General features: G+C 45.0%; 2 protein-coding genes and 1 long non-coding RNA gene across 4 annotated transcripts in view; 1 reads left to right on the forward strand and 2 right to left on the reverse strand.

Moving 5' to 3' along the window:
- Positions 1 to 7,771: 7,771 nt before the first annotated feature.
- Positions 7,772 to 10,706, reverse strand: LOC105478229 (spermidine/spermine N1-acetyltransferase 1). Its single transcript, XM_011735354.2, has 6 exons — positions 10,574 to 10,706; positions 10,282 to 10,333; positions 10,108 to 10,191; positions 8,552 to 8,653; positions 8,425 to 8,465; positions 7,772 to 8,299 (listed from the first exon to the last, which is right to left on the reverse strand). The coding sequence occupies exons 1-6, from the start codon at positions 10,637 to 10,639 to the stop codon at positions 8,129 to 8,131; spliced, it is 516 nt and encodes a 171-aa protein (XP_011733656.1). The 5' UTR covers positions 10,640 to 10,706; the 3' UTR covers positions 7,772 to 8,128.
- Positions 10,624 to 10,713, reverse strand: LOC139360827 (uncharacterized). The gene has a single exon (XM_071088940.1). The coding sequence runs from the start codon at positions 10,711 to 10,713 to the stop codon at positions 10,624 to 10,626; it is 90 nt and encodes a 29-aa protein (XP_070945041.1).
- Positions 10,714 to 10,842: 129 nt separating this feature from the next.
- Positions 10,843 to 25,742, forward strand: part of LOC105478230 (uncharacterized) — a 32,933-nt gene continuing 18,033 nt past the window's right edge. For both annotated transcript variants that reach the window (XR_011618340.1, XR_011618341.1), the window contains exons 1-3: positions 10,843 to 11,433; positions 16,873 to 17,006; positions 24,767 to 24,962. This is a non-coding gene — a long non-coding RNA (uncharacterized lncRNA). The remainder of the gene's footprint in view (positions 11,434 to 16,872; positions 17,007 to 24,766; positions 24,963 to 25,742) is intronic.

Genomic DNA, 25,742 nt, shown 5'->3' on the forward strand with positions numbered 1-25,742 from the left:
CCAAGGTGGGTGGATCACCTGAGGTCAGGAGTTTGAGACCAGCCTGGCCAACATGGTGAAACCCTGTCTTTACCAAAAATACAAAAGAAGTAGTCAGGCATGGTGGCACATGTCTGTACTCTCAGCTACTCAGGAGGCTGAGACAGGAGAATCGCCTGAACCCGGGAGGCGGAGGTTACAGTGAGCCGAGATCGCGCCATTGCACTCCATCCTGGGTGAGAGTGAGACTCCGTCTCAAAAAAAAAAAAAAAAAAAAAAAAAAATGCCAGCACTTTGGGAGGCCAAGGCAGGTGGATCACGAGGTCGGAGATCGAGACCATCCTGGCTAACACAGTGAAACCTCGTCTCTACTAAAAATACAAAAAATTAGCCAGGCATGATGATGATGGTGGGCACCTGTAGTCCCAGCTACTCAGGAGGCTGAGGCAGGAGAATGGCGTGAACCCGGGAGGCGGAGCTTGCAGTGAGCCAACATTGCACCACTGTACTCCAGCCTGGGCGACAGAGCCAGATGGAGTCTCAAAATATTAAAAAAAAATACATAAAAATTAAAAACAAATGGTTTGTTTTTACTCTCATAAATGAAGAAAAGCCAGAATCTAATTCAATTTCCTTTGACTCCAAGTCAAGAGTTCATCAGACCCAAACTCCCTCTGGACCACGTCTCTGCAAACAGAGAGATTTGTTGTTGTGGATTTAGCTGTTTTGAAACCATTTTTATTGTCGTTGTTGTTATTGATTTACTGGATAGAAGAAAGCAGTATAAACACTGAGGTGGAAGAAGATAGTGTTGGCCCACAGCTGGTGGAACACTTCCTCAGGGAAGCCTGGAGTGAATGCCGCCACTCTCAAGCCCCACTTTAAAAGGATCTCCCTGCTGTGCCCGTGTTATTATCAAAACAGAGAACTGTGAACACCACCTGCTCCCAATAAATGTTGTTTCCCCTGGGAACCGCTGAAGCTCAGAATTACCTAGCCATTGATGTCAGGTCTGGGGGAGGAAATGTACTAGATGAGCCTGGGACAACTTAAAAGGGAAGAAGTTAACAAAGGCTTCTGGGGTCGCGTCCAAAGGACTCAACTCTGGAGCCAACTTGAAGAAGCTTTCACTGGACAATTAGGGAAATCTGAGCTTCAATAAGAAAAATAATGGCAAGTAATTAAGATACAGGAAATGCTAAGAGTCCTTGAGTTAATAATGATACTTCAGGCCGGGCACAGTGGCTTATGCCTGGAATCCCAGCACTTTGGGAGGCTGAGGCGAGAGGATTGCTTGAGTTCAGGAGTCCAAGACCAGCGTAGGCAACTTGGTGAAACCCCGTCTGTATATTATTTAGAAAAATAATAATGCTACTTGGAAGGAAAAAAAGCCTCATTGGAAGATGCTGGGGGGCACTAAATTCATTCTTTTGAAAACTAGTAAATAAAAGGGAGTAATTAAGCATTTATTCTGCCTCTTCTGGGTGAACTGTGTACCTCAGGGTAACAAAATATAAGATGGGGGAAAGTTCTCTTATTTTAATAATAATAACAACAACTTTTTATAGAGACGGGGTCTCACTATGTTGCTCAGGTTGGTCTTGAACTCCTGGGCTCAAATGACCCTCCCACCTCGGCCTCCCAAAGTGCTAGGATTACAGGTGTGAGCCACGGCGCCCGGGTGGAAGTTCTCTTTATAGAAGTATTCTAGGTCATAAGTAAAGAAGGAATGATAGAATTTCACCATTTTGCAACTCCTAATGAATCAGCAGACCTAAGTATTGGTATCAACAGCTGCTAGCAGCACAGAGATGACCAGGCATTATTTGCTTCTTGAGGGGAAAAACATCACCTATGAAATATTCTTGCCCAAAACTCAAACCTGAATCTGATCAAGTCTTATCTCTGATGACTTTGGCACTATTTTTTTTAACCAAACAAAAGCAGGCAGTATTGTATACTGGTTACAGCAGGATTTTTCAAACTTGAGCAACACAGACTCCTTTTTTTTTTTTTTTTTTTTTTGAGACGGAGTCTTGCTCTGTCGCCCAGGCTGGAGTGCAGTGGCCGGATCTCAGCTCACTGCAAGCTCCGCCTCCCGGGTTCACGCCATTCTCCTGCCTCAGCCTCCCGAGTAGCTGGGACTACAGGCGCCCGCCACCTCGCCCGGCTAGTTTTTTGTATTTTTTAGTAGAGACGGGGTTTCACCGTGTTAACCAGGATGGTCTCGATCTCCTGACCTTGTGATCCGCCCGTCTCGGCCTCCCAAAGTGCTGGGATTACAGGCTTGAGCCACCGCGCCCGGCCAACACAGACTCCTTTTAAAAGAAAAAGATATAGGGCCTGGCGCGGTGGCTCACGCCTGTAATCCCAGCACTTTGGGAGGCTGAGGTTGCCTGTTCAAGACTAGTCTAGCCAAAATGGTGAAACCCCATCTCTACTAAAAATACAAAAAAAATTAGCCAGGTGTGGTGGTGTGCGCCTGTAATCCCAGCTACTCGGGAGGCTGAGGCAGGGGAATTGCTTGAACCGGGGAGGTGGAGGTTGCAGTGAGCCGAGATCGCACCACTACATTCCAGCCTGGGTGATAGAGCGAGACTCTGTTTCAAAAAAAAAGAAAAAAAAAATATTCTCACAGACCCTCAGTGGTGCTTGAAATTATTATTATTATATTACTATAATTATACACTAGATGTGAATATTTTGTGTTTACTGCTCCTCTATAACTGTAAAACCAGTGTTCATTTATAAATCAAATACAAACAAAATTATCAAACTAATAACATTCAAATGAACAATGCTGACTTAATGTGATGGAAGATGTTTTTCTGTAATGAGTTGCTGCTTGCAAAGGAACATCGTACTGACTGCTTGGGCGGATATTCTTTGATTTCAGCACTGTATGGAGTGAGATGACAATTCTGCCTTGTTTTCTAAAAGCTTTTGAAAAGGTTCTTCTTTAGGCACTATGATATGACTTCACTTGGTTTCGCTTGGCAAGAGCCAAGGTGAACAGCATAAACACAAACTGAAATGGTTGTACTAACAATTGTGACTAAGATTCAGTTATAAACTGCAAACTGCTTTTCCAGATCAGTGGGTCTCAACCCTGGCATCACCCCTGGCATCACTTTTTTTTTTTTTTGAGACAGAATCTTGCTCTGTTGCCCAGGCTAGAGTGCAGTGGTATGATCTCGGCTCACTGTAAATTCCACTTCCCAGGTTCAAGCGATTCTCGTGTCTCAGCCTCCCAAGTCACTGGGTTTGCAGGTGCATACCACCACGCCTGGCTAATTCTTGTATTTTTAGTACAGGCAGGATTTCACCATGTTGGCCAGGCTGGTCTCGAACTCCCAACCTCAAGTGATCCATCCGTCTCGGCCTCCCAAAGTGCAGGGATGACAGGTGTGAGCCACTGCACCAGGCCCCTGGCATCACTTTGGTATGTGCATAAAAATAGAAGTAAATTAGAAATCTCTCTCAGGGTGGGGCATTAGTATTTTTACAGTGCTTTCTAGGCCATTCTAATGTGTAGCCCATACTGAGAACCACTGCTTTTGATTATCCAGAAAATGCTTATACTGATTATTCTTTGGAGTAGAATCACACAGAAACACCATATTCAATCATTCTTATAGAGACTGTGAGGTCATGTGAGACTATGGCAGGAAGCCCCAGGGGTTTGAGAAATTGGTTTGGAGCTTGATTCCCAGGTCTAGTTGTGTGACCGTGGGCAACTTAACTTCTCTTAGGTTTAGCTTCTCATTGTAAAAATAAACTCATAATTGTGCCAATCTCATACAGTGGTTGTGAGAATTAGATGAGATAATAATGTATACAAAGTGCTAAACTGAAAGCCTGGTTCCTGATTAGTGCTTAATACATGTTAGCTCTTAGCTCTTATCACTAGTTTTTTTCTTTTTCTTTTTTTTTTTTTTTTTTGAGATGTAATCTTGCCCTGTCACCCAGGCTGGAATGCAGTGGCGTGATCACGGCTCACTGCAACCTCCGCCTCCCAGGTTCATGTGAGCCGAGTTCGCGCCGCTGCACTCCAGCCTGAGCAAGAAAAGCGAAACTCTGTCTCAAAACAAACAAAACAAAGATGGCACCAGTCAAGGAAACAGAATTCTAGGAGCAGACAAGGTCACCTGCAGACTCAGAGGAAGGCCTTGGCTGTGACAGTCAGGGAGGAAGTTGCTTCACTCCTAGCAGGAGAAGTGGCTGGTTTCCCAGGGCGTGGCAGTTCCATCAGTTGCTGGTGAGCAGCCACTTGCTTCAATGAACCGTGATGAGCAGCATCCATTATTCTAGGTCCTCCTGGGTCCCCAGTGGAAAGGAGACTCACAGGAAGGGGTAGAGTGGGTCAAAGGCATTAATAAATCATTAGATTTCCTCTGAATTGTTTCTTCAGCATTTCTGTAAAAAAAAAAAAGACTCTACTTTCTTTCCCTAGAAAGACTACTCTGTGGAATGTAAGCAGTTGATGATCTTGGACTCTGGTTTTCCATGTTTATCATTGTTTGTTGTTTCTTTTCAGATAATTTCCCTGTAACATGTTTTCTTACTTGCCTGGTGACTTCAAACTTTATAGATTTGCTTTATAGTTCAGCTTTTTAAAAGGTGTCTTTGTAATTGAGTTCAGCTAGTAGTGGGCTAATGCTGTGGTGTTTCAGCTTCTTTTTTTTTTTTTTTTTTTGAGACAGAGTCTCACACTGTTGCCTGGGCTGGAGTGTAGTGGTGCAATCTCTGCTAACTGCAACCTCCGCCTCCCGGGTTCAAGTGATTCTCCTGCCTCAGCCTCCTGAGTAGCTGGGATTACACGGGCCTGCCACCATGCCTGGCTAATTTTTTGTATTTTTAGTAGAGACGGGGTTTCACTATGTTGGCCATGCTGGTCTCGAACTCCTGACCTCATGATCTGCCTGCCTCGGCCTCCCAAAGTGCTGGGATTACAGGCATATGCCACTGCTCTCGGTCGGTGTTTCAGCTCCTAAATTTTAAAGTTGGCTGGGTGCAGGCTTACGCCTGTAATCCCAGCTCTTTGGGAGGCCAAAGTGGGAGGATCACTTGAGGCCAGGAGTTGGAGACCAGCCTGGGCAATGTAGCGAGACCTCATCTCTACAAAACAATTTTTTTAAAAGAGGAAAAGCTGGGCGTGGCGGTGCGTTCCTGTGGTCTAGCTACTTGGGATGCTGAGGCAGGAGGATTGCTTGAGCCCAGAAGGTCAAGGCTGCAGTAAGTTGTGATCGTACCATTGCACTCCAGCCTGGGCAATGGAGTGAGAACCTGTCTCAAGAAAAAATAAAATAAGGCCGGGCGCGGTGGCTCAAGCCTGTAATCCCAGCACTTTGGGAGGCCGAGACGGGCGGATCACGAGGTCAGGAGATCAAGACCATCCTGGCTAACACGGTGAAACCCCATCTCTACTAAAAAATACAAAAAACTAGCTGGGCGAGGTGGCGGGCGCCTGTAGTCCCAGCTACTCGGGAGGCTGAGGCAGGAGAATGGCTTGAACCCGGGAGGCAGAGCTTGCAGTGAGCTGAGATCTGGCCACTGCACTCCAGCCTGGGCGACAGAGCAAGACTCCGTCTCAAAAAAAAAAAAAAGAAAAAATAAAATAAAATTAAAATTAAAATAAATAAATTTTACACTTAAGGGACTTCTCTAAAGTGGATACAAAAACTTCATAAAAGCCTTCGTTTTCACAACACTGGGCCTTTAAGGCTAAGTTCTAAGAAAGAAGAGAAAACAAAGACTTATATTGTAACTTGGTGGTTAATTTAATTCATTCATATATTTAACCACAGTCAGCATGTAGTTGTTTTCCTCTAAGAGGCTCACTTTCCAAAACACAATTTGCAAAATATCTTACTTCTCCACAAGGCTCTTTGTGTTTGGTTACCCTTTTATTTTTGCCAGAGTTTCTCTTATGTAGTTACTCGCCTGCCTAATAGGCCCCTGGTTGATAATTGACTCTGTAAGCCCGTTTTCATGGCACGCTCTCTGAGTCACCAATAAATCCCAAAGCCCTCCTGTATTAAATATAATACAGGGCTACATCTTTATAAATGGCTACCTTCTAATCTAGGAAGCTGTAACAGACACTGATACGAAGGATTGCAGGAAACCTTCCCTTCGCCTGAGGAGCTCAGTATGGATTTCCTGGAGAACTCCGAGAGATACAGAGCATTGTTTTCAGGTATCTGACTTCTTTTGGAAAACATTTATCTTGGACTTTAGTCTACAGTGGTTCTTATCAACTACCATTTTCATTATTGTGGAAATTAGTCAGTTTAGGAATTTGGGCCAATGCAATGAATAGTGAAAGGAGTTCACATATCTAACGGGAAAAGGTCTTTTCTTTTTCATTTCAGTCCTTAAGAAAGCATTTGTTTACTTCTTTACCCCCTGGCAGTTTTAAGGGCTATTGTTTCTCTGCTCTAAAAATCCATTGTATTAACACAGGACTACAAATTCACCCTCCAAATAAGATGTTAATTTATCTGATTTATACTTGTGTCCAACTGGAGCTTTTGTTTGCAAGTTTCTTGTAAAAATGTGTACTTTTTCAGTACACGTAAGACACTAATTTCAGTGATCCACTTTACCTTCAAAATTATCTTGGTCAGGTGCTACGGCTCATACCTGTAATCCCAACACTTTGGGAGACCGAGGTAGGAGGATTTGAGACCAGACTCGGCAACTTAGCGAGACCCTGTCTCTATTAAAAAATCAAAAAAATTAACCGGGCATAGTGGCATGCACCTGTAGTCCCAACTACTTTTGGGAGGCTGAGGTGGGGAAATCGCTTGAACCCAGGAAGATAAGGCTGCAGTGAGCTGTGATCACACCACTGCACTGCAGCCTGGGCGAAAGAGTGAGACCTTGGCTCTATTAAAAAAAAAAAAAAAAAAAAAAAAAAAAAAGGCTTGTGTTGCATGAGGTTTTGGGGGACAAGATGTTTTCTCTTGATTTTCAATGTTTCATCCCACCTCCACATTTTACTTGTGTAATGATGAGTTTATTCATTGAGTGAGACCTTGGCTCTATTAAAAAAAAAAAAGTCTTACGTAGCATGAGGTTTTTTAGGGACAAGATATTTTTTCTTGATTTTCAATGTTTCATAATCTCATCTCCACATTTTACTTGTGTAATGATGGCTTTATTCATTGTGGGCCTCAGTTTCTAACTTGGTTTTCAGCTCTTGAAAATTCCGTCAGATGCAGTGTATAGTGTCATCAATGTAAAAAGCCATGTTTTGCCAGGTACTGTGGCTGACCCTTGTAATCCCAGCACTTTGGGAGGCTGAGGCGGGTGGATCACTTGAGGTTGGGAGTTCAAGACCAGAGTGGCCAACATGGCGAAGCCCTGTCTCTACTAAAAATACAAAAATTAGCTGGGTACGATGGCACACGCCTATAGTCGCAGCTATTCAGGAGGCTAAGGCATGAGAATTGCTTGAACCCAGGAGGCAGAGGTTGCAGTGAGCTGAGATCACTCTACTGCACTCCAGCCTGAGCAACAGTGAGACTGTCTCAAAAAAAAAAAAAAAAAAAAAGTCATGTTTTACATGTTGCTAGGTATAAAACCTTGATAGTCAACTGGTCAACTGGCTTCTATCCAGACTCTGTTAATACTGGAGTAACACATGACCATAAAAACTTTACATTGGGTTAAAAACTATTTTGAGCAATTCTATTTATCCAATGGAGTTTGTGGGTCATTTTTGTCTTCAACAGTAAGAAAAATGTGTAAGAAATAAAGAATTAGTAAAAATGCTTACACCAAACAATTAAATCAAAGAGTAGTTTATTAAAAAAGAATCAAAACAGAAACTCTAAGTACCAGTGTGTACATTGTACACATTTAAATGACTCACGAGAATGAAGTTTTTTTTCAAATATATTAAGATCACACCACCTTGTTGTTTATCGAAAGATATTCAAGGAGAAATATCTGACTCTCCAAACTGCATCTGAGATTGCCACTTTAAAACTGACCTCATTTCAAACATGCAACAACGCCACTGGTAATAAAGCTTTGGAATGGGTGCTCATTCTATTATTTCACTACAAACAGCATAGAAAGCAAGATAAGTTGGGAATTTATTCTAAAATAGAATGGAGGTTGTCATCTACACCAGCACTCCTCACTCCTCTGTTGCCATTTTTAGCAAGTACTGCTTGTCGATCTTGAACAGTCTCCAACCCTCTTCACTGGACAGATCAGAAGCACCTCTTCTTTTGTAGAAGTTGATGGATGGTTCATTCCATTCTGCTACCAGGAAGTGCATGCTGCTGCAGCGACACTTCATCGCAACCTATCATGAGAGAGTAAAACACAAACTCAGTGACGTTTCAACCTGCTTGCAAGACCCAATTTTTATTCCATCATTAAAATAATCCAGTAAACTTACAAATTTGGAAACCAAAAACTAAGACATACCCGGCTTAGATTCTTCAGAATTTCTGATCCTATGCCAAAGCCTAAAAAGTACAATTTAAAAAGTCATTGTAAGGATTTATATAACCCTGAACTCTCTTCAGACCCTCTGCTCCGAACTCAATCGTACCTCTATAATCACTCATCACGAAGAAGTCCTCAAGATACAGTAACTTGCCAATCCACGGGTCATAGGTAAAATAGTACATGGCAAAACCAACAATGCTGTGTCCTGTAATAAGAGTATCACATGAGATGTGGAGAAGGAAAACATTTCATAAAAGTTGCAGCTGCAGAATCAGAGGCCTATCATAGGTTTAAAAAAACATACATGCATGTATTACAGAAACAAACAGCCACGACTGTCTCATGATTGTTATGTGAGTGCAGTCCAGGCCACTGCTGGATGATCTCACTGTTCTGAAAACATGTATTTGCAAAAAGCACACATCAGAACTCACTGAAGTCAGGCTACAACTGTGGACTGGCCACTCTGCAGTCTGCTGGAAGCTCACACTCAGGAAGCGAGAACACTTTCATTACTTGCCAGAGCAAAACTGCTATGGTTTTAAACTCAACACACACATTATTCACATCCTACTGGTATACTGGTATGTTGACTTGGGAACAAGTCAGGTTTACACGGCAGTTCAGAATAGTAAATATTTGGAAGTTTACAAACTCTTGCTTCCTTAAAGGTCAGAACATCAGGCCAAAGTACAACGTTTAATTTCAGAACTTGCCTTCCAATTTACACATTTTCAATTTGCTCTCCCCATTTGTTGAGTCAGAAGAGGCAGCACTGCCCAGAAACAGGTATTACATAACATGCACATTACTTTAAAAAGTACTCATTCCGTGTTTTCTGCTCATTTCTTCTAGCCTGAGGAACAGACGTCAGAAAAAAAGCAATCACCCAAACAACTTCCCCTTTTAGCTGAGCTGTCTTCTGACCAATCAACAGGGATCAGCCAAAAAAAAAAAAAAAAAAAAAAAAAAAGGGGCATCTGACACCCTCTTAACAGGTGTCTACTATTCCAAATGGAGGCAAAGGTTTCAAATTAAACTTTCTAGCCATTTTATATTCCTTAGCAAACAGACAGGAAGCGAGTATCATAGTGGGTTTCTGATCTACCGTGTTTGAAGTGTGTGATAATAGGACCTTACCTCATTTATCATGATCATCTACTTTATTGTGTAAAGGATCTTTTAGTTACCTCCCCGCCCATCCATGTACACGGAAGGGCCATGTACATGGCGAAGCTAGAGACTGTAACCTGAAGATTGGGACAAATTAAAGAAAAAAATGTGATTTAACACAATTACAAAAACTGTTACTTTAGGGTCAAACAAGAACCATTTTATGAAACTGAATTACAACAAATGACATTATACCTAACTCTTCGGGGTCGCCACAGCACTTGTACTTACTTAAGCAGCTTAAACTCTTCAGAGTCTCCACAGCACTCTGATACTTACTTAAACAGCTCTTTTAACCTGCCCTAGTATTCTCAAGTGCAGCGTATCTAATTTTTTTTTTCCTCAGTAGTTTGAACACTTGCTGGCTATTTTTTCTGTCCAAGTTCTCAGTAACTTCGACCTGTGTAGTCAGTGGTTCTACACAGCCGACACTACTTCTTACATAACACTCGGTCTCTCTGGCTTCTGTAAAGGGAGAGGGGTTACCTTCCGGAGTCCAGTGCTCTTTGGGCACTTCTGCAACCAGGCAGTGGTAAAAGGGGTGCTCTCCAAAACCATCTTCTAGCAGATCTGCAAGAAGGGGGAACAGGGACGGTAATGGCCTCGGCGAAGGTGACAGGCACCGAACGCTTGTCCCCCGCCCCGCCACTGTTGAATTACCTTTTTCAGTTAAGATTACTTGTTCTTCCATGTATTCATATTTAGCCAGCTCCTGGGGGGATGCACATAGGAGAGAGAAAAGCAGAAAACAAAATGAGGCTCCGGCCGGCCAGCTCAGTGGAAGGGAATGGGGCGGGCGGGGCGGGGTAGCGGCCGGGCCTGGGATGGGCGCAGAAAGGGGAACCGGCTGGGCTCTCACACCGGCCCAGACCTCGAGACGCGAATCACCCCACTCCGGGAAACGGAACCACCTCCACCCTACGCCAAGGGATGAGCTCGGGCTCTCCGCTACCTTGATCAGCCGCAGTATGTCACTGCAGTCGGCGGCAGTGGCTGGGCGGATCACGAATTTAGCCATTTTCGTCTTTTGCTTTTCTTCCCTTTGCGGACCAGGCCCCTGTACTTGAATAGTAGGAGGAGGTGGTTCCTCATTCGTCTCCCGGGAGCGTCCTCTTCTCAGTCAGGCTGGCACCATGACCCAGGGAACCTCGGCGAGTGACTGATAAACCTTAGTCGACTCGCGACTAAGAGCTGCGCACTTGAACATTGGCCCGGCTTGGCTTTTAAGCGCAAAGAAGCCCCGCCTCGGGCCGTGAGGTGGGGACCTCTCATCCAATGAGGCCGCGGCCCCGGGGCGCATAGTTTCCTCTCCCAGGCACCACCCTCTCTTCCGGGCGCCCGTGTGAACCCGGAGGACAAAAGTTGGGGATGCGGGGCGCGCTGTGGGATTCGCTAGCGGCGCCCTCTAGTGGCACTTCGCGGAGCCTTGGCAGAAACCCTACTGGGAGCCGGTGTGTCCCCCAGTAACCTTTGCAAATGAAAGAGGGGAATTCCCTCTGCGGCCCCCCGACAAGTGACCTTTCTCTTTTCTCCTTGGCCAGTCAGGGAAGCAAACTCAGGAACCCTGGACTTAGGAGATGGGAGGAAGATTAAAGCGGCAGTTCTCAAAGTGTGATCCGGGAGACCCTGCAGATCCCAAGATTCTTTGTAGAGTTTCGGTGGCAGAACTAGTTTTAGAATAATAGACGTCATTTGCCTTTTAAACTCACAATGGAATTTTCCAGAGGCGACCTGATGTCTAATGATGACACTGCTCTTATGACCAAAGGAATGTGAGCTCGTATATTCTTGCGGTTTTTAGAATTTCCTAAGGTAGGTTATTTAGATTTCCCAATTATCTTTTTTTCTTTATACTTGTAGTTTCTAGAGTTGACAGCATTTTTTTTTCTCACTTTTCTAACCTTCTTATACCTTCTTAAATCTCTGATCTTCCTCGACACTTGATCTTGACACCTTTCCTTCTGCCCGAGGTACATTCTTCATAATTTGCTTTAGTAAAGATTTGCTTTTACTAAACTTTCTCAGTTTTGCTTATCTGAATGTGTCTTTAATTCATCTTATAATTCCTTTTTTCAGACTAGTCAAGTGCAGTAGTGAGAGTAAAATAAGGAGTTTGATCTGTAACTGACTGTGAACAATCAACTGAGATAACTCACTACCTTTGGACCAGCCCATCTTACAATTCTTGAAGGGTTTATTTCACTGTTTATAGATTTTGAGGTTCAGAAGTTTTCCTCTTTCAGCACATTGATGTTATCTGTCTTCTGACTTCGGTTGCTGTTGAAAGTTGTTGTAATCCCTACTTGCTCCATCCTCTATGCTTCATTTCCTTTAACTTTTTTTTGAAATAATTATACATTTACAGAATATGTGATGATGTCATTGCTCTGGTGAGGAAAAAAATATGTGCTTGTGTATTCCTATGTTTTTTACAATTTTCGAAGGTAAGGTCTTTGGATTCCTTGATAAGTTGTTTTTTTTTTTTTTTTTTTTTTTTTTTTTGGTAGAGACAGGGTCCTCACCATCTTGCTCAGGTTGGTCTCGAACTCCTGGGCTCAAGTGCTCCTCCCACCTCGGCCTCCCAAAGTGCTGGGATTACAGGTGTGAGCCACCGCAACTGGCTGGATTCCTTGACAAGTTTTAACTGTTCTGAAACCAGAGTGTTTGGGAACATTTGGATTCAAGTATAGCTACTCCTGTATTGTACCTCCTGGCCCAAGTATTCAAGCCTTTGTGGAATGAAATGACTTTTCTTTTACAACTCACTTTCCCAAACAGACCCTGCTGAAGGCCTTACTTCGACAGCCCTGCCTGGGTTCAGAAATGAGTCAGAGGATGATTTTCACAGTGATGAAAAGCATAAAAGGGGCCTGCAGTGTCTGCAGTCTGTAGAAGGAGGGATCAGACTATCACCAAAAAACCACCCGTAACATTCAACAAGTGATTCTCTGCCTTTGCTAGGAATATCCTGTATGTAGAAAAGAAAACAGAAGTAGATTCTCTGTTACCCTTCCTGCCCTAGGGGGATTCCATGGTTAGTGAGTCACCCTGGGAGTTTATGGAACTCAAATGTCTTTCTCAAAGATCTTTAAAAATCACTTTGATTCTCAACTGCCTAAGTTACAGCTACTAGTCTTTCCTGACAGTGTTGGCTAGACCTTATGGATGACCAGACGGCTTTTTCCTCCTCTGCTTCTGTCTAAAATGTCAGGACTTAGGAGAGCTTGTTATACATTTCAGTAATGTATACCGGTAACAGTACTGTTACCGGTAACAGTAAATTAGACCGCTATGACTAAGCACTAGTGATAGCTGCGTAACTAAAGCAAAACCAAAGCCATCTTCTGTTTGGGTTGCTTAATTTAATAGAACAGGATTGTTTTGGCCAGGCGTGGTGGCTCACGCCTGTAATCCCAGCACTTTGGGAGGCCAAGGCAGGCGGATCACGAGGTCAGGAGGTCAGGAGTTCGAGACCAACCTGGCCAACATGGTAAAACCCCGTCTCTACTAAAAATAATTTTTAAAAATTGGGCATGGTGGTGTGTGCCTGTAATCCCAGCTACTCAGGAGGCTGAGGCAGGAGAATCGTTTGAACCCGGGAGGTGGAGGTTGCAGTGAGCCAAGATCACGCCATTGCACTCCAGCCCGGGCAACAGGGCGAGACTCCGTCTCAAAAAAAAAAAAAAAAAAAAAAGAAGAATAGTGATTGTTTCATTAAAATACATTATGATTTTTTCTGTTTATTTTGTTTTTCTGGTTTAAGTTTCTTCTCTCTCTCTCTCTCTTTCTTTCTTTCTTTCTTTTTTTTGATGAAGTCTCACTCTGTCACCCAGGCTGGAGTGCAGTGGCGTGATCTCCACTCACTGCAACCTCTGCCTCCCGGGTTCAAGCCATTCTCCTGTCTCAGCCTCCTGAGTAGCTGGGACTACAGGCACACGCCACCACGCCTGGCTAATTTTTGTATTTTTAGTAGAGACAGGGTTTCACCATGTTGGTCAGGCTAGTCTCAAACCCCTGACTTCAGGTGATCCACCTACCTCGGCCTCCCAAATTGCCGGGATTACAGGCGTGAGCCACTGCACCCGGCCTAGTTTAAGTTTCATGATCTTTTGCTTTGCTTTGTCCTTATGACAAGAAGAACCTATTCTGAAAAACAGATGGTGGCCGGGAGTGGTGGCTCATGCCTGTAAACCCAGCACTTTGGGAGGCTGAGGTGGATGGATCGCTTGAGCCCAGGAGTTTGAGACCACCATGGCAACATAGGGAAACCCCGTCTGTACCAAAAATACAAAAATTAGCTGGGTGTGGTGGCGTGTGCCTGTATCCCGGCTGTTAGAGCTATTAGCCTCCCAGCTTGGGAGGCTGAGGTGGGAGGATCACTTGAGCCCAGGAGGTAGACGCTGCAGTGAGCCATGATCATGCCACTGCACTCCAGCCTGGGTGACAGAGCGAGACCCTCTCTCAAAAAAACCAAAAGAAAACAGACGGCTGAAAAAGCCCACTGTGACTGTGTTTGTGGACATGAAGAAGCCTAGAACCCTAAGAAATTTGAATGTTTTTCGTGGCAGTGAATCACATTATACTTTTCCATTGTCATGAATGGATAGATGCAACCAGCATTACATTTATATATTTATTATTATTATTATTTTTTGAAACAGAGTCTCACTCTATTGCCCAGGCTGGAGTGCAATGGCACAATCTCGGCTCACCGTAACCTCCGCCTCCTAGGTTCAAGTGATTCTTCTGCCTCAGCCTCCCACCTGCCACCATGCTCAGCTAATTTTGTATTTTTGGTAGAGATGGGGTTTCACCACGTTGGCCAGGCTGGTCCCAAACTCCTGACCTCAGGTGATCCACCTGCCTTGGCCTCCCGAAGTGCTGGGATTACAGGTGTGAGCCACCACGTCCAGCCATACACACACACACACACACACACACACACATACACACACATATATATATTTATTTATTTATTTATTGAGACGGAGTTTTGCTCTTGTTGCCCAGGCTGGAGTGCAATGGTGTGGTCTCGGCTCACTGTAGCCTCCACCTCCCAGGTTCAAGCGATTCTCCTGCCTCAGCTTCCTGAGTAGCTGGGATTACAGGCATGTGCCTCCATGCCCCACTAATTTTGTATTTTTAGTGGAGGTGGGGTTTCTCCATGTTGGTCAGGCTGGTCTCAAACTCCTGACCTCAGGTGATCTGCCTGCCTCGGCCTCCCAAAGTGCTGGGATTACAGGTGTGAACCACTGCACCTGGCCTATTTTTTTTTTTTTTTAAGAGACAGGGTCTTGCTCTGTCACCCAGACAGGAGTACAGTGGCATGATGATAGCTCACTGCAGCCTTGAACTCCTGGGTTTTGGCGATCCTCCCACCTCAGCCTCCTGAGTAACTGGGACCACAGGTATATGCCACCATGCCCGGCTAATCTTTACAATCTTTTGTAGAGATGGGAGTCTTTATTTTCTTCCTTTCCTTTCCTTTCCTTTCTTTTCTTTTCTTTTTTTTTTTTTTTTTTTTTGAGACAGAGTCTTCCTCTGTCACCCAGGCAAGCTCTGCCTCCCAGCGTCAAGCGATTCACCCACCTCAGCCTCCCGAGTAGCTAGGATTATAGGCGTGCACCACAACACCCGGCTAATGAGATGGGAGTCTTTCTATGTTGCTCAGACCGGTTTTGAACTCCTGGCCTCAAGGGATTCTCCTGGCTTAGCCTCCCAAAGTGCTGGGATTACAGGCATGAGAAATCTCATGCCCAGTGTGGAATTTATATTTAAAATGACATATACAGCTCCTGAACAGCAGGGGGAAAAATGGCGTGAAAAAAGGGATTAATTGTCTAGCATTTGGAAAACTTTCATTTGGTTAGTGAGTCAGCAGATGAACATGTCTTTACTGAGTCTTAAGCTAGGTACTTGGAAGTTTTAAAGGATGACCAAGTTTTGAAACCAGACCTCAGAGTATACACGTTACTTTTAGAGATGTGTGTGTAGTTTTTACAGCAGAATTTAATCTTTGTGAGAAAGAGAATCCCTGTAACTGAGGAGGACTGAGTAGAGGAAGAGTAGTGGGAAGGGAATCAGCCAAGGCATTGTCTTAGGCGGTTTGCCTTAATTGTCTCATTTGATCCTTACAACTATTTTTTTTTTTTTTTTTGAGACAGAGTCTCGCTTTGTTGCCCAGGCTGAAGTGCAGTGGCATGATCTCAGCTCACTGCAACCTCTGCCTCCTGGGTTCAAGCGATTCTCCTGCCTCAGCCTCCCAAGTACCTGGGATTACAGGAACGAGCCACCACACCTGGCTAATTTTTGTATTTTTAGTAGAGATGGGGTTTCACCATATTGGCCAAGCTGGTCTTCAACTCCTGACCTCAAGTGATCCACCAGCCTCGGCCTGCCAAAGTGCTAGGATTACAGGCGTAAACAACCGTCCCCAGCTTAATTTTTTTTTTTTATTTTTTGAGAGGGAGTGTCGCTTTGTCACCCAGGCTGAAGTGCAGTGGTGTGATCTCGGCTCACTGCAACCTCCACCTCCTGGGTTCAAGCGATTCTCCTGCCTCACCCTCCTGAGTAACTGGGATTACAGGCATGTGCCACCATACCCAGCAAAAAAAATTTTTTTTTTTGAGACAGAGTTTCGATCTTCTTGTCAAGGCTGGAGTGCAATGGCACGATCTTGGCTCACTGCAACCTCCGCCTCCCAGATTCAAGTGATTCTCCTGCCTCAGCCTCCCGAGTAGCTGGGATTACAGGCATGTGCCACCACGCCCGACTAATTTTGTGTTCTTAGTAGAGATAGGTTTTCTCCACGTTGGTCAGGCTGGTCTCAAACTACTGACCTCAGGTGATCCACCTGCCTCGGCCTTCCAAAGTGCTGGGATTACAGATGTGAGCCACTGTACCTGCCCAATTTATTTTTTCTTTAAATTTTTAGTAGAGACGGGGTTTCATCCTGTTGGCTAGGCTGATCTCAAACTCCTGACCTCAGGGGATCCTCCCACCTTGGCCTCCCAAAGTGCTAGGATTACAGGTGTGAGCCACCACACCAGGCCCTATATATATATATTTATTAAACAGGGTCTTGCTCTGTTGCCCAAGCTGGAGGACAATAATGCAATCATGGTTCACTGCAACCACGACTCCTGGACTCAAGCAATCCTCCCACCTCAACCTCCCGAGTGGCTAGGACCACAGGCACATGCCACCATGCCTGGCTAATCTTTAACTTTTTTTTTTTTTTTTTTTTTGTAGGGATAGGATCTTGCTAAGTTGCCTAGGCTAGCCTCGAACTCCTGGCTTCAAGGACTCCTCCCGCCTCAGCCTCCCAAAGTGCTGGGATGACAGGTGTGAGTTGCCAAGCCTGGCCCTTACAACTATCTTGTGAAGTAAGTAATAGCTCCGTCTTTCCAGTTGGCAAAACATGAGGCTCAACAGGGGTTACAAAATTGTTAAAGCTGGGACATGATAGAGTTATGAATGTTTATGACTTAAGGCTGGTTTTGTTGGACCAAGGGCCACTACTCTCTACCATTCTACCATGAACATTTCTTTTTCTTTTTTTTTTTTTGGACACAGTCTCATTCTGTCGCCCAGGCTGGAGTGCAGTGCTGCGATCTTGGCTCACTGTAACCTCCGCTTCCCAGGTTCAAGCGAGTCTTGTGCCTCAGCCTCCGAAGTAGCTGGATTACAGGCACCCGCCACCAGGCCTGGCTAATTTTTGTATTTTTAGTAGAGATGGGGTTTCACCACATTGGCCAGGCTGGTCTGCAACTCCTGACCTCACGTGATCTGCCCGCCTTGGCCTCCCAAAGTGCTGGGATTACAGGCGCGAGCCTCCGTGCCTGGCCCTATTTTCATTTTTTTTTTTTTTTTTTTGATATATACCCAGAAGTGGGATTGCTGGATCATGTTACTTAAATTTTTAACTTTTTGAGGAATCTCCCTACTGTTTTCCATAGCAGCCGCACTGTTTTACATTCCCAACAGTGTGTAAAGGTTCCAATTTCTCTACATCTACACCAGCAGTTGTCATTTTGTTTTCTGCTTATTTTTATTTTGTATTATTATTTTTTAAAGTGACAAGATCTTTGTTTGTCATCCAGGCTGGATGGAGTGCAGTGGCATGATCCTAGCTCATTGAACCCTGAAGTCCAGGGCTCAAGCAATCCTCCCACTTCAGCCTTCCAAAGCACTGGAATTACAGGTGTGAGCTACCAAGCCTAGCCTTTCTTTAATTTTAAAAAATTTAAAAGTATTTTTATGTAGAGATGGGGTCTCACTATCTTGGCCAGGCTGGTCTTGAACTCCTAGGCTCAAGTAATCCTCCTACATAGGCCTCCCAAAATACTGAGATTACAGGCTTGAGCCACCACACCTGGCCACCTTTCAAAAAATAGTGACAGTTAAAATAGATGTGAGGCGATATTATAGTTTTAATTTGCATTTCTCTGATGATTAGTGATGCTGAATGTCTTTTTATATGCTTATTGTCCGTTTATACATTTTTTTGGAGATATGTCTATTTAAGTCCTTCATCCATTTTTTTTTTCTTTTTGGAGACAGGGTCTTGCTCTATCCGGAGTGCAGTGGTGCGATCTTGGCTCACTGCAGCCTCTGCCTCCCAGGTACAAGCAATTCTCCTACCTCAGCCTTCCAAAGTAGCTGGAATTATAGGTGCATGCCACAATGCCTGGCTAATTTTTTTGTATTTTTAATAAAGAAGGGGGTTTAGCTATGTTGGCCAGGCTGGTCTCAAACTTCTGGCCTCAAGTGATCCACCTGCCTCGGCCTCCCAAAGTGCTGGGATTATAGTCATGAGCCACTGTGCCCAGCCTCCTTCATCCATTTTTAAATTGTGTTATTTGTTGTTTTGGGTTTTTGTTTTTTTGTTTTTTTGGTTTTTTTTTGGAGACGGAGTCTAGCTCTGTCGCCCAGGCTGGAGTGCAGTGGTGCAATCTCAGCTCACTGCAACCTCTGCCTCCCAGGCTCAAGCAATTCTCCTGCCTCAGCCTCATGAGTAGCTAGGATTACAGGCGCCTGCCATCATGCCTGGCTAGTTTTTGTATATTAGTAGAGATGGGGTTTCACCATGTTGGCCAGGCTGGTCTTGAACTCCTGACCTCAGGTGATCTGCCCACCTCGGCCTCCCAAAGTGCTGGGATTACAGGAATGAGCCACGGCGCCTGGCCTAGCCAAAACTTAAGGTCTATTTCCTACCAAGCATTGTGCTTGGGGAGTGTCAAAATAAATATGGCATAGTACCTGCCCTCTGGGGACTCACAATTCAATATTACAAGCCCTTAAGGTACTGGTTCTGGTCGGAAAGGATCCAGCCTTCTGGAGAAAAAGGACAGGTACAATTAGAACTGAGGGGCAGATACACGATTCGTGACCCATTCTGTGTGAACTACCTCCTCCGGGCAGCCCTTCCTCTCTCCCCTCCTGAGACTGCGTCTAAAAGGAAGACTACTGCCTATCACTCACCTCAGAGATCAAGCCTTTAACTCCTTACAAACACTTAGGGTATCTGAAAAGTGCAGTCAACCATCCTTAGGCCTCCTAAAGTATCAGCTCTTGGGTGGGCGCTTTGGCTCATGCCTGTAATCCCAGCACTTTGGGAGGTCGAGTCGGGTGGATTGCTTGAGCCCTGGAGTTTGAGACCAGCCTGGGCAACATGGCAAAACCCCACCTCTACAAAAAATACAAAAGTTAGCTGGACATTGTGGTCCATACCTGTAGTCCCAGCTACTTGGGAGGCTGAGGTAGGAAGATCACACTACTCCTAGAACTTAGCTTCTGAAATGCCACTCCTACACATCTTGGGTTTATTCGTTTCTTTTTTTTCTTTTTTTTTTTTTTTGAGTCAGGGTGTCACTCTGTCTCCAAGGCTGGAGTGCAGAGGTGCGATCATAGCTCACTGCAGCCTCAAACTCCTGGACTCAAACAATCCTCTCAACTCAGCCTCCTATGTAGCTGAGACTATAAGTATGTGCCACCTGGCTGGGCATGGTGGCTCACACCTGTAATCCCAGCACTTTAGGAGGCCAAGGTGGGCATATCACAAGGTCAAGAGATTGAGACCAGCCTGGCCAACATGGTGAAACCCCATCTCTACTAAAAATACAAAAATTAGCCAGGTATGGTAGTGCGCGCCTGTTGTCCTGGGAGGCTGAGGCAGGAGAATAGCTTGAACCTGGGAGATGGAGGTTACAGCGAGCTGAGACTACGCCACTGCACTCTAGCCTGGCGACACAGCGAGACTTTGTCTCAAAAAAAAAAAAGTATCTGCCACCATACCCAGCTAATGTTTTCTTTTTTTTTTTTTTTTTTTTTTTTTTTTTTTTTTTTTTTGAGACGGAGTCTCGCTCTGTCGCCCAGGCTGGAGTGCAGTGGCGCGATCTCGGCTCACTGCAAGCTCCGCCTCCCGGGTTCACGCCATTCTCCTGCCTCAGCCTCCCGAGTAGCTGGGACTACAGGCGCCCACAACCGCGCCCGGCTAATTTTTTGTATTTTTTTAGTAGAGACGGGGTTTCACCGTGGTCTCGATCTCCTGACCTTGTGATCCGCCCGCCTCGGCCTCCCAAAGTGCTGGGATTACAGGCGTGAGCCACCGCGCCCGGCCATGTTTTACTTTTTGAAGAGATGTGGTCTCACTATGTTGCCCAAGCTGGTCTCAAATTCCTGGGCTCAAGTGTTCCTCCCACCTTGGCCTCCCAAAGTGCTGGGATTACAGGTGTGGGCCACCATGCCTGCTTCACGTCTTGGGTTTGTATACCTAGATTGTCCTCAGGTTTATGATTCTACACCTGATCTTATTAGAATTCAGTCGAATTTGTCTTTAATTCTCCATTTTCTCTTTGAATTCTGACCCTATCCCACAAGGAGTTTTTTTCCTCCCTAATCCCTCTCCTCTCAGCCTCTTTTCAGAATCATCTGCAAACCAGTTCCAAAAATGGCTTTTATTTAGCCAAGAGGCTCATATAGTCTGAGCAACAGAAAGTAAAGATATATAGTCTGAGCAACAGAAAGTAAAGGTTACGAATATAGAAATTTTTCTGATGCACTCTATCTTCAATTCTTTGAAAATAATCAGGCCAGGTGCAGTGGCTCATGCCTGTAATCCCAGCACTTTGGGAGGCTGAGTTGGGCAGATCACTTAAGGTCAGGGGTTCGAGACCAGCCTGGCCAACATGGTGAAAACTCGTCTCCACCAAAAATTAGCCAGGCGTGGTGGTGCATGCCTGTAATCTCACCTACTTGGGAGGCTAAGGCACAAGAATCTCTTGAAGCCAGGAGGCGGAGGTTGCAGTGAGCTGAGATCGCCCCACTGCACTCCAGCCTGGGTGACGGAGCAAGTGAGACTCAGTCTCAAAAAAAAAAAAAAAAAAAAAAAAGAGAAAATAATCAGTAAAGAGGGGAGGGGACTAAAACAACAAAATAATCAGTAACGCCAATATGCTAATTCAATTCCATTTAATTCATTTATTGAGCACCTACTATATGTCAGGTATCATGCTAGGTCCTGAGACCACAAAGATCAAACACGGAGAGTTCCTGACTTCCGAGAATTTGCCACCTAGAGAGAAAAAACAGAAATGTAATCAAATACATTGTGATAACTGCTTCAGTGAATAACATACCACATGATCTACAGGAAGCAGCAAACAATTAATTCTGCCAGGATGGAGTGCTAGAGAAGTCTTGGTGACGAGGCAGCAGAGTGGCCTGGAATGCTACAGAGAGGAAGTGACATTTGTGTAAAGAGAAGTGAAACTAAATTAGAGAAAAAGAAACTAAGTTATCCAAATTGAATTTTTTAGTTTCATACTAAACCCTTTATAAGGGGCTAAGAAAATTTCCAAAGAATGAAAGGAAAACATGTTTATTTGTCTTTCTGTTTCACTTTATCATATATCTAAATCCTAATTAAAATGTCATTTTAATTACAGGTACTCATGTGGCTGGGTACCACTGTATCAATGGCCCAGTTGCCAATCTCCTGGTGGGAGATTTCCCTAAGTGACCTGGCAGTGTCACTATTACCACCACCCCACACGAATCTTGTGCTGGAGGTGACTAGAGCTGTGTGTCCCTAGCAGAAGCAGGTGGCATAAGCAAGAGTTCCCTTTTGGTTTCATTTTCAGAGGACCCCAATTGCACACTCTGCAAGAAATAATGTGCCTCTCAGGATGGTTTCAAGCTGAGCCCCAATCACTGAGGGAGATTCACTGCTTGCTAACATGAACTTTATTCCTGGATAAACAAGTCCCAAACCATCTTCTCCATATGCCACCAAGGTCAGGTCAAAACACACATTATCAGCCAGGCGCGGTGGCTCACACTTGTAATCCCAGCACTTTGGGAGGCCGAGGCAGGCGGATCACTTAAGGTCAGGAGCTCAAGATCAGCCTGGCCAACATGGCGAAACCCTGTCTCTACTAAAAATACAAAAATTAGCTGGGTGTGGTGGTGCGTATCTGTAGTCCCAGGTACTCAGAAGGCTGAGACATGAGAATCACTTGAACCCAGGGGGTGGAGGTTGCAGTGAGCTGAGATCACGCCACTGCACTCCAGCCTGGACAACAGAGTGAGATCCTATGCCAAAAACAAACAACACCAACAACAAAAAAGTGCTTTATCAAGTGCGACTCTGTGAGAGACACTCTGCTAGATGCTGGAGCCGTAAGAGTGAAAATAATAGCCTCTGCCCCGGAGGGGCTCAGGCCTGGCTCCTTGATACATTTCACAGATGAGGAAACTAAGGCACTGAACTTTCTGGTTTCTTTCTCTGGGCTGGTTATGCTGTACTCCCTTCATTGAGTATTTTCCTCCCTTCATGAATTTTCAAGAGTTTCACTCTTGTTGCCCAGGCTGGAGTGCAATGGCACGATCTCAGCTCACTGCAACCTCCAACTCCCAGGTTCAAGCAATTCTCCTGCCTCAGCCTCCCGAGTAGCTGGGATTACAGGGGCCCGCCAGGCTAACTTTTTGTATTTTTAGTACAGACAGGGTTTCACTATGTTGGCAGGTTGGTCTTCAACTCCTGACCTCGGGTGATCCACCTACCTCGGCCTCCCAAAATGCTGGGATTACAGGTGTGAGCCACCGTGCCCAGGTGCACAAAAGTTTTTAAGTTTGATGTAGTCCCACTTGTCTATTTTTTGCTTTTGTTTCCAGCCAAGAGAGAATCTTACATCATGTAACATAATCATGGGAGTAACATTCTATCACTTATACCATATTGGTTAAAATCAAGTCACAGGTCCTGTCACCACTCGAGGGGAAGGTATCACACAAAGGCATGAACACCAGGAGGCAGGATCATGAAGGCCACCATGGAGTCTCTCAGCCACACATTTATTTATTTATTTATTTATTTATTTATTTATTTATTTATCCTGGCTCCCAGAACTGATGCCAAACATTTAAAGGGCAATAAAAGCCTACTTTTTATTCAACCTTTAACCAATACTTTTTTTCTTTTTGAGACAGGGCTCTCACTCTGTCGCCCAGGCTGGAGTGCAGTGATGCAGATCTTGGCTTACTGCAACCTCTACCTCCTGGGTTCAAGCAGGTCTCCTGCCTCAGCCTCCTGAGTAACTGGGACTATAGGCACGTGCTACCACACCTGGATAATTTTTGTGTTTTTTGGTAGAGACAGGATTTCTTTTTTTGTTTGTTTTTGAGACGGAGTTTCGCTCTTGTCGCCCAGGCTGGAGTACAGTGGCGTGATCTTGGCTCACTGCAACCTCCACCTCCCAGGTTCAAGCGATTCTGCTGCCTCAGCTGCCCGAGTAGCTGGGATTACAGGTGCCCGCCACCATGCCTGGCTAATTTTTTGTATTTTTAGTAGAGACAGGGTTTCACCATGTTGGCCAGGCTGGTCACAAACTCCTGACCTCAGGTGATCCACCCGCTTTGGCCTCCCAAAGTGCTGGGATTACGGGCGTGAGTCACCGCACCCGGCCGAGACAGGATTTCTCTGTGTTGGCCAGGATGTTCCTCAAACTCATGGCCTCAAGTGATCCACCCACCTTGGCCCCCCAAAATGCTGGGATTACAGGCATGAACCACTATGCCTGGCCTAGTCAAAACTTATTAAGGTCTGTTTCCTGCCAAGCATTGTGCTTGGGGAGTGTCAAAATAAATATGGCATAGTACCTGCCCTCTGGGGACTCACAATTCAATATTACAAGCCCTTAAGGTACTGGTTCTGGTCGGAAAGGATCCAGCCTTCTGGAGAAAAAGGACAGGTACAATTAGAACTGAGGGGCAGATACACGATTCGTGACCCATTCTGTGTGAACTACCTCCTCCGGGCAGCCCTTCCTCTCTCCCCTCCTGAGACTGCGTCTAAAAGGAAGACTACTGCCTATCACTCACCTCAGAGATCAAGCCTTTAACTCCTTATAAACACTTAGGGTATCTGAAAAGTGCAGTCAACCATCCTTAGGCCTCCTAAAGTATCAGCTCTTGGGTGGGCGCTTTGGCTCATGCCTGTAATCCCAGCACTTTGGGAGGCCCAGGTGGGTGGATCACTTGAGGTGAGTTCGAGACCAGCCTGGCCAACATGGCAAAACCCGTATCTACTATAAACACAAAATTTAGCCGGGTGTGGTGGTGCACGCCTGTAATCCCAGCTACCAGGGAGGCTGAGGCAGGATAATCACTTCAACTTGGGAGGAAGAGCTTGCAGTGAGCCGAGATTGTGCCATGGCTCTCCAGCCTGGGTGACAGAGTGAGACTCCGTCTCAAAAAAACAAAACAAAACAAAACACCAAAATTTAGCTGAGCATGGTAGCAGGCACCTGTAATCCTAGCTACTTGGGAGGCTGAGGCAGGAGAATTGCTTGAACCCAGGAGGTGGAGGTTGCAGTGAGCCGAGATCTTGCCACTGCATTCCAACCTAGGTGACAGAGTGAGACTCCCTCTCAAAAAAACAACAAAAAAGTATCAGCTCTTTGAATCTAGGTATAGAGGTTACTCAGTAAGAAGATCATAGTAAATAATTGCCTGTTCGTACACAAAGCATAAGGCACCCTCTCTTTTCTCTGTGGCCTCTGGGTACATGCGGTAGATTTTAAAGTTTAAAATTCAGCTTACCAACCTTTGTACCATTTGTCAACGGGCAATTAAATGTTAACAGTGAATCCAGGAAAATAGAGGATGCTTCAAAGAAGGAAATGCGAGAGTACACTGCACCCAAGCAGCCTCTGGCCTGAGGAACAAGGAACAGACCCATGTTCTGGCCGTGGTGCGAGTGAATGTTTGGCATAGTCTGTCTGCTGGCAACAACAGAGGTTATTACCTGAAAACTCATTCTGGAGGTGGAGGATGTTGGGGTGAGTCATTCCTTTTGGGAGGATGATGGAGGTAGGGGAAGGGTGCAAGAAGATCAAAAGGGGGCCCAGAACCATAGGACTGAGAGAAGTGTAGTACATTTTAGGGTCTCATAAGATTAATTATATGGGGTACTACAGCAGAGGGAAAACAAAATATGCAACCAGCATTTCTTCCATTTCTTTGTGCCTACTGTGAGTGGTATTCCTTGTTTGGCATTTTACAAATGTGATTTCATTTAGTTTTTTTTTTTTTTTCTGGAGTCTTGCTCTGTCGCCCAGGCTAGGGTGCAGTGGCGCGATCTTGGCTCACTGCAACCTCCGCCTCCTGGGTTCAAGTGATTCTCCTGCCTCAGCTTCCTGAGTGGCTAGGATTACAGGCGCACACCACCACACCTGGCTAATTTTTGTACTTTTAGTAGGGACAGGGTTTCACCAAGTTGGACGGTATGGTCATGAACTGCTGACCCCAAGTGATCCTCCCGCCTCGGGATCCCAAAGTGCTGGGAATACAGGTGTGAGCCACCGCGACCGGTCCCGGCCTCATTTAGTCTTAATTACCGTGTATTGTTACTTATTTTTAAATTATGTCCTACTTTCTCATCTGGAGTCTATTAAATTAGAAAATATTTGTTGTACTATGAAAAGGAGAGATTAATTGTACATTTCCATTCTAGAGCTTCAGGGAAAATTGGGAATAAAACCAGCCGTTTAAATAAAACTGGTCTGGATAAATATGATCTGGAAGTATAAAGGTTTTCTTCAAAGCCCTACATCCTCTGC

This window comes from Macaca nemestrina, chromosome X, assembly GCF_043159975.1.
Source record: "Macaca nemestrina isolate mMacNem1 chromosome X, mMacNem.hap1, whole genome shotgun sequence".
NCBI lineage: Eukaryota > Metazoa > Chordata > Mammalia > Primates > Cercopithecidae > Macaca > Macaca nemestrina.